Source organism: Marmota marmota, unplaced genomic scaffold (assembly GCF_001458135.2).
Source record: "Marmota marmota marmota unplaced genomic scaffold, marMar, whole genome shotgun sequence".
Lineage (NCBI taxonomy): Eukaryota > Metazoa > Chordata > Mammalia > Rodentia > Sciuridae > Marmota > Marmota marmota.
This window is the reverse complement of record NW_026000101.1, coordinates 237742-252417: the sequence shown is the minus strand read 5'-3', so window position 1 is coordinate 252417 and position 14676 is coordinate 237742. Positions and strand designations below refer to the sequence as shown.

Here is a 14676-nt window from a genome sequence, read left to right as displayed (position 1 = left end):
GGAGAAGATGATGCCTGAGTGCGAGGAGGCCGAGGAGGGAGGCTGGGGGTCCTCCCTGGCGGGCTTCCTCGGCTGGCTGGGCGGGCGGTCCTGGCCTTGGCCTTGGCCCAGAAGCAGAGGGGGAGGCAGCAGCTTGGTGTTGGGCAGCTCCTGGGAGCTGGGCTTGACGTCGTCCTGCCAAAAGACCCAGCAGGAGTAGAAGGAGTCAGAGCCCATGGCGGCCGGGCAGGGAGCAGGGAAGTGGGTCCCGAGCTCAGCGCTGGCCTCACAGCCCTGAATAATGCAGCAGCCCAGCGGGAAACTGCCTGGCATCGCAGCCACGGAGGAGCGTCGGGACCTTGGCCGGCGTCTCTGGGGACTGCGCGGTTACCTTTGGGAATTGGAGCTCTTGGCGTCGGCAAGGGATTGTCACAGGCAACGAGACTTAATTAGAGGAGGATGGACACACAAAAAGGATTTCTTAGGCTTTTCCTTTTAGGGGATTGTCTTGGCCACTGGAAATGGGAGGTGAGGTAGGACCGGAGAGAGAATGGACAGAAGGAGGGATACACGGGCTATGGTGCTGTGTGGCTCTGGGCAAGGCACAGCACCTCTCTGAGCATGTCATTGGGTAACAGCAGAGTAGGTGGGGATGTGGCCGGTGTTGGCATGGCAAGCAGCAGCTGTGGACCCAAATTCCTTCTCTCTCTGCCTGGGCAGCAGCCGACACTCACCTGGCTCTATGGCCTCATGTGCACCGTTCTAAACGATATGCTTAAATCAGTTAATCTTGCCACAAAGTGCTGGGGTAGGTACTGTGTAATCATCCCCATATCACAGATGGGAAACCAGAGGCACAGAGAGGCTAATGAATTTGCCCAAAGTCACACAGTCCATGGAGGAGGTGGGATTCAAACCCAGGCAACCTGGGTCCAGAATCCAGGACATTCAAAAGCCACCTGGGTCAGAGTCACACAGTCTCACGCTGTATTCAGCATCCAAGTCCAGCCAAGGCAGAAGGCACATTCACCATGTGCCCATTGCCTGGACGTGCCATGACCATGTTCAGGTAACATGGAAAGCAAGGCCCCCGGGCGGAACCCGCTGGGGTCAGCGCCTGCCCTGCCCACAGTCACCGTGGTGAGCTACCCTGGCCCTGTGGGAGATGGCGGAGGGGCCCTCGGTGCGCAGGCCTGCAGACACAGCAGAGGCCCTGTCCGCCCGCCTTCCCTGTGTCCTCTCCCCATGGTTGTCACTAAGAGGAGCCCAGGGGACACCTGAGGGACAGGGCAGGTGGAACAGGGCTAGCGGGGCTTACCACGGACACGTCGGGGAGCGTGTTGACGCCGCCCTGGACTGCCTGGCCCGACTCCTCCAGGTCCAGGGTGTTCTGAAATGGACAAGAGAGCGAGCTGAGTCACCAGGAGCCAGCGGCTCCCCGGGAACCACGACCCGCGGGCCTCGGCACTGGACGTGCTTCGCCATCCTGACACAGCCGCTGTCCTCTCTATCTGACCCCCCGTAATTGGGGTTGGTTTTCCCTCCAGTCCCTTTGAAGCCGGTTTTCCTTGGGGACCTTCTGGTCATTTCTGGCCTCCCTGGAACACCTGGAGATGCAGGGGGTGGTCCTCTGGCCTCTCTCAGCACCACCGATGAACAGAGTCCCAGGGCCGTGTGAAGGCCCGCGGCCAGCAGGAAGGACAGGGACATCTCACTCCTTTCTGTCTTAGTGGTCTTCATCCCGAGGGGTGGTCTAGGGCTTAAGTGGACCTTATTCATGTTCCTTCTTTCCTTTCTGAATGCTCCCTTAAGTGACACTGTGCTGTCAAAGGGCCATCTCTGGGGACCCAGCAGAGGTCCTCTCTGGGCTGGACTCAGGGGCCCTTTCCACCCACAGAGCTGGGGATGGCCTTGAGTTTCTGTCACTGATGGATAATTTGGGGTGTCGACTCGACTGGCACTGAGAAGTGGGAGGTCTGTGGGGTGTTTCTCGAAGAGATCAGCATTTGAATCAGTGGCTGAGTGCCGCTCACCCTCCCCAGGGTTGGGGACGTCACCAATTTGTTAAGGGCCCCAGTGGCATGGGGCCAAGTTTACTCTCTGGAGCTGGGAACCCGGATTCTCCTGTCCTCGGGTTTCACTGCTGGGTGCTGGGATGGAATCCAGGCCCTCACACAAGCGAGGAAAGGGCTCCCACACGGGGCCGCCCCCAGCGCTCGCCCGGCCCTTGACATCCGCATGCAGCACCCCCTGGATCCTGGGCCCTTGGACTCGGAGCTCCAGCCCCGGCTCTCTAGGGCCTCCACCGTGCCAGAGGGCGGGCCATGGGGCTCCTCGGCCTCCACCGTCACAGAGCCCGTCTTGGCAGGGGGCTATAGGTGCCCTGAGGGTTCTGCTCCTGGAGAGCCCTGACTCGCGAGAGGCCGTGGAGGCTGAGCAGGCTCTGAAGCCCCAGACTGAGCCCAGGCTGGGCACAGAGGAGGTGGGAGACCCGGACACCAGGTGGGCCAACGGGCAGGCACAGGACACCTGGGGGAAGGCCTTACGGAGGAAGGCTTCCTGGCGAAGGGGGCACAGGTCCAAGCCGGCCCCAGAGGAACCATGGACGTCTGAGACAAAGGAAAGGGTGGACACAGAGGAGGGGACGGGAGGTGTGGAGAATCTTTGCGCAGCTCCGTGAGTCAAGCGTGGATGCGCTTGGATGCCAGCCTGAGGGCCGTCGGTTGCCATGGAGACAAGGTCAAGTTTGCCTCTTATGGAGATTCCCTTTGCTCGGCGCCCCCCCACTCCTGCAGCCACAGTGGAACACCAGGGCCAGCGCGGGGTCTTCACGTGGCCCTTGCGCCTGCCTGGCTGTCACGAGGCACGCGCTGCTCGCTCACCTCTAAGATCCCACTCCCAGGTCACCTCCTCAGAGGGGGACCACCCACAGAAAATCGCAAAGCCTACCCCTGCCCTGCTGGCCTCCTCTCCCCACTGACCCCTGCCAGGACGTCATCCTGGAAAAACGAGTCAGGTAACGTCTCTCCCCTGCTCAGGGACCCTGGGCCAGTCCGTCTTCTTGGAGGAAATTCCAAACACCACGCCCCCTGTGCCTCCCAACTCGGCCCTGTCCTGCGGTTCCTCCAGCATGATGGGACCGTCCCTGCCCTCGCCACCATCCCGTCCACCCCCCTGGCTTTGCTCCTCTGTATGACCCTGATCGCCGTGTGGGTTGACTGTCTGTCCCTCCTGCTGAAACACAACTCTGAGACGGCAGAGTTCAGATGACCTGGTCTCCCCTCAGTGTTCAGAACAGTGTCTGCTGGGTAAATATTCGTTAAACAGATTAATGAATCGATGGGTGAGCGGGTGGGTCCATCACCCTAGGGAGCAGGCCCGAGTGGAGGCAGACGGGGCCGCAGGCCACCGTGGGAGCCTAATGTTGGCTTCAGCGAGGGGTTCAACCTGCAGGCCCCCTGGGCTACAGGCTGGGACAAAGACACGGGGGCTGTCCTGCTCTGGAGCCTCTCGGGAGCCTTGGGGATTCACTCAGTGGCCTTTCCCAGTCAGCGAGGCCCGAGGCGTCTGAGGGAAGCTCAGAGAGGGGGAGAGTTCTAGAAGGAACACAGGGGAACCACAGACCTGGACCCGCGCGGGCTGGGCCCTGGGCGCCGTTCTACTTTAGTTATCTCATGAACTTTCCCGAGGACCCTGAGGGGTGGCCCTGGAACTCTCCTGGTCACATCCGCTACAACTGAAGCTCAGAGAGGGAAGTGGCTTGTCCCAAGGTCACGGGGGCCATTCTACAGCAGCAGGCCAGGTTTCTCAGCCAGGTCTGGGTCAACCTCAGGCCCATGATGTCCAGCCCCACCGGGGCATCGTGGGAAGGAAGGGCCTCTGAAATGAGAGAGCACAGCCACGGCTGGCCCCTGCTATCCAGGGCATCCTGGAGCCAGGACAGAAGGTGGGATGGAGCCGGGGAGGAGGAGGCAGGATCCCGCCCGGGAGGGAGCGGGAAGTGGGGCAAGCGGCAGACAGGTCGGAGCCCAGCCCTGCCAGACTCCATCTGCTGAATCCAGACGCTCAGGAGCCCCAAGTCCCCGAGCCATGTTCCTTGTGCAACCGAAATAGCTGCAGACAGCAGGCTAAGAACTCGGGGGACGTGTCAGCAGAACAGGCTTCGAGCAGAGACTCAAGGTCAGAGTTCGTGCCTGGGCCCCGGGCACCCCCGACCACTGCTGGGGGTCCCTGCCCCTGCAGCCCCTGGGGCTTACACCAAGAGGCACACTGAGTCCTCCCGGGTGGGACCCTTTACCCACTCTACAGCTGAGGTGACTGAGCCTCAGGGAGGGAAGGTCATCTACCCAAGGTCACACAGCAAGAATGGGGTAGGAAGCCAACTCCTATCCAGTGCCGGTCTCTACCTTCCAGACAAAAGCCCTGCTTCCCACAAGGGCCAGGACACCTCCAAGCCATGTGCCTGGTCCCCCTCCCTCATCCTGGGCTGGTGGCTCCCTTAACGCCTTCATGCCTGTCTGGGCCCGGTCAGAGCCCAGACCCCCCGAGTCTGGTGTGGGGCAGCTGAAAGGGGACAAATGCCAAGTGAAGAATGGTGACAACCCCTGCTGACCCTGCCGTGTACACTCGGGGCTCCGGAAGTGGAGGCGGGGAAGGCTTTGCTGGGACAACGTCCAGGCCCAGGTGCTGCCCGGGGCCACCTCAGCAGAAAGAGGCTGAGAAAGAGTCGCAGAAGTGGAAGTCCCTGCCTGAAGCCCCTGAGGCAGGGGGATGGCGGGCATGGCCAGGGCACCGCGGCCTGTGCCGCTCAGACCCCTTCCTCCTGCTGACCCGAATCCTGCCCTCGCGTGGCCCTCCCTGCTGCCTCAGGGAAGGATGTCGTCAGTGGAAACGGGGTGACCCAGAATCTCCAGAAGGTCAGGGCTCAAAGGGCCCCAGGACAAGTGTCGGAAACTTGTCTCGGGAGGGAGGGAGGGACGCGGGGACCTGAGAGCCTGGCAGGGACATCAGTCCATCTTGTTTCCACTAACCTCTAACCCAAGGGCAGCATTCCTTCCATGACACATGGAGGCCTCAGCGCCTCAGGGGAACCGGCCACTGCCCCCTGGCAGAAGTCACAGGTCGGGCCTACCTACTCCCAGGTACTGCAAGAGTCACAGCCTCCTGCTTGCAGACACACTAGAAGCTTCCGCCCAGTGACCACAGTGTTTCATCATAGGGTCGGTGTCGGTGCCCTTTCCCTCCTGTGTGTTCACACTGAGGTAGTTAAAGTGGCCACTCTGAGAAGGGCCCAGCCCCTGCCTGCGGAAGGGCCCACAGCCAAACGGCGAAGGGCAAGGTCTAGGTCTAGGCCCTGGTCCAACCCCAGGGCAGCTCCCCTGCTGGCTAGCGGGAAAGTCGGCTCTGCTCTACGGGGAGCAGGGCTCAGCCACTGTCCCTCAGGCTCTGACCTGGTGGAGACTGTGCCTGCGTCCCTGTCTTCCTGAGGGAGGCGGGTGGCCTGCAAACCACTGCTGATCCAGCAAGGCTCTGCCTGGGAGGCACCGTCCTAGGCCACTGTGCTCTGGTGAACCGCTGGGTCCCCAGGAAGGTGCGGAGGCCCCTGGCCTGGAGCGGAGTGGCCTGTTCCACTCAAGAGGGAAGACACACTGCAGCCTCGCGGGGCTTGGGGCCAAGAACTTCCTGACACTGGGAGGCAGGGTCAGCCTACCCCACGGGTCCCTGCACACTGGACAGTCACAATGGCCTCTCGGGTCACTCCATCCCCCAGGCCCTCTGCACACGGAAGGAGGCATCTTAGAGGCAAACAGCACGGCATCGCTTACTAAAAACTCCTCAGGAAGCTGGGACCCCAGCACCTGCTGCTCCCCACCCCCTCTGCCCAGCATTGCCCACGCTTGGGCCCAGTGACCTCTTCCCCTCTTTGTAGTGGCCACACGCCTCCCAGCTCAGGTCCAGCTCCAAACCGTCCTGCCTCATCTGCTGCCCTGCTGACCCCCAGCTTCAGATCTTAGCTGGGCCCCCTGTCCTCAAGATCCAGGCATCAGGCCACGCCTCAGCCTGTCACCTGCCCAAGGTGACCTGGAAGGAATGAAGTGGACCAGCCTCCTGGAGCGAGGACAGGCCCGCAGCTGCGGGGGTCTGAGCTGCCGCACCCTCGAGGTGCCCCAATGAGGAGGGAGGCTCAGAGGCCACAAGGGGCCCCGCCAACGCAGCCACGGCCAGAGCTCCCTTGCAGCTCCCTACAGGGCCAGGAGGGGGGGACAGAGAGGCTTCAGGTCAGAGGCCCTGTTCCAGCACCCTGGAGGCCCTGGGAGCCTCTATCCAGGCACAGTGGAGGCCTGGCTGCAAAGCCTCCCAAGTCCAGGTGGAAAAGTCTGAAGTCTAGACAAGACAGGGTCCCAGCTGCCATCCCTGACCTCCACGGCATCTGCTCAGCGGTGTAGGCCTGGCCTTGACCTCCACAGTCTTTCTCTACGGTCCTCTTTCCAGCTCACGGAGTAGTGAGAGGACGAGCTCCTCGGCTTCGTCCCTGTGAATCCACTGACCTCACTGAGCAGCCCTCAGGTGCTGGGTCTTCCTAGCCCAAAACACAGATGTGGAAACTGAGGCTCAGAAGGTTATGTCACCTTCCCAAGGTGGCCTGGCTACTGTCGTGGAGAGCCAGACCTGCTGGTAGGATTCTAAGTCTCGAGAGATGAAGTCCTTCTGCTAAAGACCTGCTTGCCCTAAGTGGAGAATTCTAGAAATGCTGGGCAGAACTTCTTTTTCACTCTGCTGTCCTAGCCAACATCTGTTTTGTTTTTTTTTTCTTTTGTACTGGGAATTGAATTCAGGGACACCCAAACACTGAGCCACTTCCCCAGCCCTATTTGGTATTTTATTTAGAGACAGGGTCTCACTGAGTTGCTTAGCACCTCACTTTTGCTGAGGCTGGCTTTGAACTCACCGTCCTCCTGCCTCAGCCTCCCGAGCTGCTGGGATGACAGGCGTGGGCCACCGCACCCGGCTTAGCCAAAATATTTATGAGGGAAAATGATATTGTTTGGAAGTTGCAAAAAAAAAAAAATGCTTAAGGCTGCCTCTCAGTTCGACAAATGGAAAGTACACGCCATCTGTCCCCGGGCGGCTGCATCTGATTTCCTGTGGTCGACAGCCTCTGCTTGGAGGGCAAACGGCTATGAGTGAACCTCTTTTAACCTGGGATCGATAACGCACCGCACGACCCAGGGACAGCAGGCAAACGGACACTGGCTCCACTTGGGGCAACTGTCTGGGTATCTGGCTACCCGTGACCCAGATGCCCGAAGCTGCCATGTGCTTCTCAATGCCAGAGCAAAGGACATTTTCCTAGGACATGGGAGGCGAGTATGTAGAGGACGTTTCTGCAGGTGGCCGGGGGCGTGGCTTCAGTGAGTTCCCGCTCTGCATTTCCTGGGTCTCCACTGGTGCCAGGTCCTGGGCTGGTGCCCTGCCTGCACCCACGTCCTCCGTGCCTACACAGCAGTTACTGCAGCAGAGAGGAAGAGCGTGTGAGCGCCAGGAGCTCAGGGATCTGGGCCATGAGTCAGAGACGTGTGCGGCTGTCGTCCCTTGACGGTGACCTGGGGTGATCTGTTGGCCAGCATTACTGCGGCCAAGAGCTACGGGCACCCAGCGATGCTGCCGACGGCACCTGGCACTTGAGGAGGACTAAACAGGGCTCCGACCTCCTTCTCTCCCTCTGCAGGATGCTGCAGCCCGGGTTCGGAGGATGGAGAGCAGATGGGGTGCAGCTGTCTCCTCGCCGTGCTGCTCTGAACCTTTCCCAGCACCTTTGACACAGGGGAGACTCAGACTGCAGGGGCCGCAGGGTCTGCCTCGGGTGTAGTGGGTAGTGAGCGGGCAGAGCTGTCTGGAGGGCATACTGCTCTGCAGGGACAGCGTAAGGCAAGGCTCTGGACACCCAGGACAGGCCCTGGTCACCTGCAAGATGGGGCTCAGGAGGAAGAAGCTTCCATCCTGTGGCCCTGAGTGCAGGTGGCCTGGCTGTGCTGGGTGTCCAATTCGAGGTTTGTCCTATAGGTGTGTAGGGGGAGGGGCTGCCCAGGCAGCAGGGAGAGCTGGTGCCTGCACAGCCCACGGCCACCTCTTTTGGGGACTCAGGCTGCGCAGCCTTCCAGCCCTTCATGACCTACAGACCTCTTGGCCTGGCTGGTTCATGGGAACAAACCTATTCATCTTGGGACAGATCCATTCTTGTCTATTCCTGATGATGCAAGAGATCAGGCCAAAACTGTGTCAGACCCTGCCAGTCCCTGCTCTTACCTGCTCAGAGCTCTCATGCTGCTCAAAGTCAAAGTCCCCAGCATATAATCTGCCTCTCCTCTTCCCCGCACTCACTCTGGAGTGTGCTCAGACACTCTAGCTCCTCAGGGCCTTTGCACATGCTATTCCTGCTCTGTAAACTGCTCTTCCTCTAGATGTGGGGTGGCTCTCTCCATCACCGCCAGTCTTACTCATGTGTCACTTCCTAGCCCCACAGAGTCCCCTTCCCTGCTCTAAGTTTCTCCTTAGCACCTGTCACATAACCCGCTGTGCATTTTCCGTCATCCACCTGGCTAACTGCCTGCGATTCCTGCTCATCTCTGGATTCTGCAGGGGGCAGGGCTCCTCAGCTGCTTTCTACCGACTCCCCAGCACGGACGGCTGCAGAGAGCACACGGCAAGCACTCCGTCAGGAAGGAAGGAAGAGGAGGAGGAGGGGAGGAAACATGACAGACAGACAGACAGACGGCTGGTGACTCTGAGCCAGAGGCTGGAGAGGTCCACCAGGGAAGCGCCTCGGTCACCAGGGCACCACTCAGAGGCGAGCGGGCCAGGTCGGAATCCTCCCTCCACCTCTTCCCTAGCTGTGTGACCTCGAGCAAGTCGCTTTTCCTCTCTGGATTTCAGTTCTCTGTTCTATAAAATGGGGGTCATAGCTGTGCCGGCCACTCCCGGCTCCTGGCAGGGTGCAGAGGACACAGATGGAAAGCCCTACACCACAGAGAGCTCTCAGCGGAGGTCGGCTCTAAGGTTAATAAGAGAGCCTTGAATTATTTACGTGAGCCAGGCTCTGTGCTGAGCAGCAGGGGCTGAGTGGTGACCTCAGACATGGCTGCTGCCCTCCAACAGCTGGTGGTCAAGGGGGTAACTGGTCAGGCCTGCAGAGATTGGAAGAATACACTAAGAGCCATGACAAGACAGAAGCCTGGGGGCTGAAGGAGCCAGGGGCCGAAAGCCACCTCTGGAGAGTATCAGGGAAGGCTTCCTGGAAGAGGTGGCACCTGAGCTTTGGACTGAAACAGGTTGTGTGAGGTGGAAAGGAGAAGATGCCAGCACCAGCATCGCCATATGCAAAGGCCAAGGGGTGTCTCCACAGCAAGGCCCGACACTGTCATCCTCATTGTGACAGATCTAAAGCTGAGCTCAGAGAGGTGAGACCACTTCCCGAGGTCACACAACAAGGACGGGCTAGAGCTGGGATTTGAACAGAGCGATCCTCACTCCAGGGCCTGAGGGCACCTGGCGAGTGGATGACCAGGAGAGACAGTGAGCACCAAGAAGAAAGCCCAGTCCCCAGCAGGGACAGTGCAGACAGAGGGGTGGCCAGAGGGGCCAGAGCCCCCACCTCTGCCCCTGGCTAAGGGACTCCCACAGTCCCCACCCGGCAGGAAGGACGGTACCTCCATCAGGTCTATAAGCCACAGCAGCCGCTCCTGGGGCGGAAGGATGGGCAAAAGGCAAAAAGAAAAATACATCAAATAAATATGAGGGACAGGCTGCCATGGCACCCCCGCCCAGGCCCACACGCATGCAGAGATGAGATTCTCCCACCCCTTCCAGTTGGGGAAGGGCACACCGCTCCCCACCCCTCTATCCTGCCGAGAAGGAGACAGGGTCCCCACTGCTCCCCCGCTGCTTGCAAGAAAGATGCTTGTCCATGAAAAGGGACATGCTCCTCCCTGGGGCAGGGCTGGGGTCACTGTCCCTTTTGGCAGGAAGAGGCTTAGAGGAGCAAAGTGACGTGTCTGGGCTCCACCTGCTCATGAAAGGCAGGCTTCCAGGTGGACCCTGCGTGCAACCCCCAACCAGGGGAGGCCTGGCTCTGGGGCGGCCCGAGCCCCGCGGTGCAGAGACCATAGTGCAGAGAAGTGGGCCCCTGGCACTGCCCCCATGGGCAGCCATCAGAGGGGGATGGCCGTCTCTCACCTGGTGCTTTCCAGGCCTCCACGGGTCAGCAGGGGCCTGGGTGCAAACCCCCAGGTGGCATGGAAAAAACCAGACAGGTCGGGAAAAACCATGGCGTCACCCGCCTCGGAGCACTTCCGGGCCCTGGCAGGCTATCTGCTCCCATGGGCCCCGGCAGCCTTCCACTCAGTCCTCCCCACAAGCTGGGGGACGTGGAGTTATGACCCTGCCGCAAGGGAGGACACTGAGCACCGGGAGGCCAGCTGGCCTTGCCGTGCCCTGCAGCCTTCCCTGGGAGTCCCCCGGGGAACCTGGGAGCTTGCCCGGGACTGGGAGTCCCGAGCCTGACGTGCCCGTGCTCCCTGCCAGGATGAGGACTCAGAGTAACAGCTGTCCTGAGTCATTCCCGCCTCAGACACGGGGAGCCTCACGTCCACCCCTTCCATCTGGCCCCCAAAACTCCCTGCTCAAGACCATCCTGTGGCCTGAGATCCACCAGCCTGGGGGCCCCCGTGTGCAGTGAGTGGCTCTTGGCAGGGAAGGCCACAGCTGGGGTCCAGAGTGGCCGGAGGAAGTGCTTGGGTAGGGGAGATACCCAGGCCAGGCCAGGCGGCTGCTGGGCCCCCTGTGGCCTCTCCGCCTGCCCCGCCCTTGGTCCCAGGCTGCTGTAGGCCATTTATCCAGGGGAATCTGAGGCCCAGGACACCCAGGACCTAACCCTGTGTCCCCTGCTTCCTGGACCAGGAGGCATCCCAGCCACTCCATGGAGCTGTGGTCCCTGATTCCAAAGGGCCACTGCAGAATGACAGGCTGTGGTTCCCCGGGTTTAGGAACAGTGGCTCACGGCGGCTAAAGCCCTCTGTGGCCATTTTTGTGGCCCATCTAATGGAGTCGGACTCAGAGAAAGCCGGCCCCGTGAGCCAAAGTCTGGCTGCTTGAGGCCATGTGTGCCCAGGACCAGCTGCAGCCCTGTCCCACCCCGGAAGTGATCTGCTCCTCCAGGAACTCAGAGCAGCCACGTCCAGAGCCCTAGAGGGACGCATAGCAACTTCTGGGTCCCTGGAAGGGGTGAGGACCTTGGGATGAAGGTGACTGAGGATGTTAGAGGTGGGGGTGCAGGAGCAGAGGATCCCTCAGAGCCCTGGAGCTAAAGAGAAGTCACACGGGGCGTCTATGAGAGATAGGGGAGCGGGCGACAGGGCCACGGCTCACCGGTGTCCACTAACCACCCGTGTCTACGACCTTGGACCTGCTGTCCCCAGTGAGCTCTGATCTCCCTCCAAAGGGACCCATGACCCCGTGTCCTCGTGGTCTGAGATTCCCCCGGTAATGGCTCCCAGCTCAGCACCTGGGGGCAACGGTGCTCGAGAAACATGCCTTCCCCTTCTTTCCTAGAAGAGTAGGGACAAACCTCCCAAAGGCAAGAAAGGGTATGGGGGGCAGAGCCATGCCACCCTGGCCTGGCCCGCCTGGCCCACTCCTCCGTGTGGATGGCAATGACCCATTGTCTCTGGGAGGGACAGAGGGCAGAAGGACTCTGCCTGCCTCTGAGCACCCTGGGCCTGGCACAGAGTCACGTCCACGCTGTTCCATGGGGCAGGCAAGTCGGTAAGCAGGTCAGGCTGGGCCTGGGGCTCCAGACAAGGGATGGCCTCTTGATCCGAGTCACCGTGACCACTGCTGTTTACTGAGTGCTCACCCTGAACCAGGCACAGCGCCAAATGCTGTGTCATCTTTTTAGATCTCCCACAAATCGTTATTGTATTTATTTTTCTTTTTTTTGTACTGAGGAATGAACCCAGGGGCACTTAACCACTGAGCCACCTCCCCAGCCCTTTTTTGGATTTTATTTAGAGACAGGTCTCACTGAGTTGCTTAGGGCCTTGCTAAGATGCTGAGGCTGGCTTTGAACTCGTGATCCCCCTGCCTCGGCCTCCCAGGCCACTAGGATTACCACGCCTGGCTGTATTTTTTTCTATTTGCCTAATGACCCTTGTTTTAACCTTTCCTCCGGACTCTGGCACCCAGACCGAGAGTCCCACTAGGCCTGCTCGGCCTAGCACCTGTGCCTGGCATGCAGTAGGTACTCAGCAACCATCAGGCTTCTAGAGACGAAGAGACCAAGGCTCAGAGTGACAGGGCACAACAGGGAACTGATGGGGCTGGGACTGGAACCTGCCTGGTTCACCCCAAAGCCACCGTCTCAACTCTGCCCCTGATCTTCAAGCCAGGCAGGGGGGCTCACCCTGGCCGAGCTGACGGTGGTGGAGGTGCCGTGGCTGCCTGTGGACGAGCCCGTGTCGCTGTAGGAGACCATGGAGTAGGTGTCCCCGGCCCCAGGGCCCGGCGGCTGACGTGCCTTCATGGACTCGATCTCCCGCCTCAGCACCAGGTGGTCAAAGCGGTCCAGGTCTTGTGGGGAGATGGTGCCTCTTACCTCAGAGAGGACAGCAGACTGGAGGTGGGGACAAGAGAGGCACTCAGCAGAGCATTGGCACCAGTGTCCCTAGTCCTCTCAAGTGACCTGCATGAACCTTCTATGGCTCCCCAGTACCCTCAGGAGAAAGTCCAAACACACACCTTTGGGCAGACACAGCCCCGCCTCCTCTGACCCCACTTCCCTGCCTCGTCCTCCTCCTCCTCAGCATAAACACACACGACCGTACGTCCCTGAAGACGCCATGATGTTCCAGGCCACAAGGCCCCTGGCTGGTCCCTTCCACCTCGAGCACCCTCCCCCTCCAGATCATGTCTCCCAGTCGCATTTCCTGCACTTCTGAGCCTCAAACGGACTCCTGCGGGAGCAGGGTTCCACGCTGGTATGTGGCAGGGTCACCTGCGGCTTGTCACAGTTCCTGACAGCGGGGAGGGGCCTGGGCATTGCCAGGAGTGTTCCAGGACATCCCACTGCAGACTGCGGCGTCAGGGTCCCAATCGGGCCCTTTGTCTGCTTCCCCGGGAGCCGCGAGCCTGGCGGGGGCTGCCTGGGTCATCCGTCTCTGCCCACAGCTCAGTCGGGCCCAACTCCTGGGAGGCTGGGGGGGAGGAGTGGGGACAGGGAGGCAGGTCACCTTGGCGTGGGTGTTGAGCAGCTTGAACAGGGCCATGACCAGGGCCTCCACGGAGACGCTGCCGCGGCGGTACTCGTCCAGGTAGTAGGTCATGGTGGCGCGCTCCTGCTCCGACAGCAGGTGCCGGGCCTGTTCCTCCAGCAGCACGCGGGTCTGGTTCCCCAGGCTGCTCAGCGTCACCTGGGAGCCCGCTGGGCCCTTATAGAATCCTGGCTGGAAGACAGGAAGGTGGAGGCCTGGGATTCTGCAGACTGGGGCCAGAGGCACACCCAGGCACCCGGACCAACCCCAATGTGTGACCTCATCAGGGGCAGAGCCGCACGGCACACATCATCCCACTCAGTCAGGCGCTGTCGCCGGGTTCCCGTTTCCTCCTCCAGGTTTCACTGTCTCCCGGGGACACTGGGGACGCCATTAGTGTCTGTATTTCTACAATGTAACTCAGGTCCTCACTGTCTCCCCGCCACTGTCTCCCGTCCCCAGCTGAGCTCAGCATGGTCCCTGGACTTCACAGTCACCTGCTCAGAGCAGCTGGAACAACCTTGTCACTATGTCACTCCCTGCTTAAAAGGCTTTCAGGAACTTCCCATGACTTCAGGTCAGAAGCCATACCTCTTGTCAGGGCCAGAACGCCCCGCGGGACCTGCCATCCTGCCTGCTGTCGTCTTGTTCCCCTTCCAAGCCCGCTCCCTGCCTCTGGGCTTGGGCACCCGCCCATCTGAGTTGGAGCCTCATCTGCTGTGCGCTCTCTCTCTCTCTCTCTCTCTCTCTCTCTCTCTCTCTCTCTCTCCCGTGACCCCACCTCCTTGCCTTCATGGTACCAGGCATCCTTTCTAACCAGGCATTTGTTTGAAGGTTTGCTTTGTTTTCTGACATCCTGGGTGTCACCCCCAGGGTGGCAGGGCCTGGATCCTCCAGAGGGTCAGCCACGCCGGCTGAACTGTGTCGGGTGCAGAGCTGCTCAGCACACTCTGCCTCGCCCAGAGCTGAGAAGAAGCCCAAGCCCCCACCCTACCTTGTTGGTCCCTTCTGTTGTGACATCCCCTGGAAACCTGTGGAGAAAGACAGCCGTCTTCAGCTGCCCGTCTGAGCAGATGGCCAGGCCCAGCAAGGGCAAGGAAAGGCGGAGCTTTCGAGCCACACACTCATGGCCCCCAAGTGCCGCTGGCCAGTTTGGGGGCTACTCAGTGAACCCCCAGACAGATGGGCAGCTTCCAGCCCCCCCTCAACAACATGGGCAGCACTGCCAACCCTACGCCAGGTGGACTCCTGCGCTGTCTCTGCCCCTGCGGGACCAAGCGCTCCCAGCTCAGCATCTGGGAGCCACAGCGCTTGAGGTAACAGCTGGAGAAGGCTCCGAGATGCGCAGCTCAAGGCCAGGACAGGGGGGACGAGCGGATTGCAGCTCCCCAGG

The 14676-nt window shown here is 60.7% G+C and overlaps 1 protein-coding gene across 1 annotated transcript in view; it reads right to left on the bottom strand.

Moving 5' to 3' along the window:
• Whrn (whirlin) overlaps positions 1-14676 on the bottom strand; it is a gene marked incomplete at its 5' end in the record, with an annotated part of 85546 nt that overhangs the window by 3909 nt on the left and 66961 nt on the right. Inside the window, 6 exons of the mRNA XM_015492092.2 lie at positions 1-174; positions 1298-1369; positions 9687-9719; positions 12437-12646; positions 13263-13475; positions 14278-14314. Coding sequence (XP_015347578.2) covers positions 1-174; positions 1298-1369; positions 9687-9719; positions 12437-12646; positions 13263-13475; positions 14278-14314 — 739 coding nt within the window. The remainder of the gene's footprint in view (positions 175-1297; positions 1370-9686; positions 9720-12436; positions 12647-13262; positions 13476-14277; positions 14315-14676) is intronic.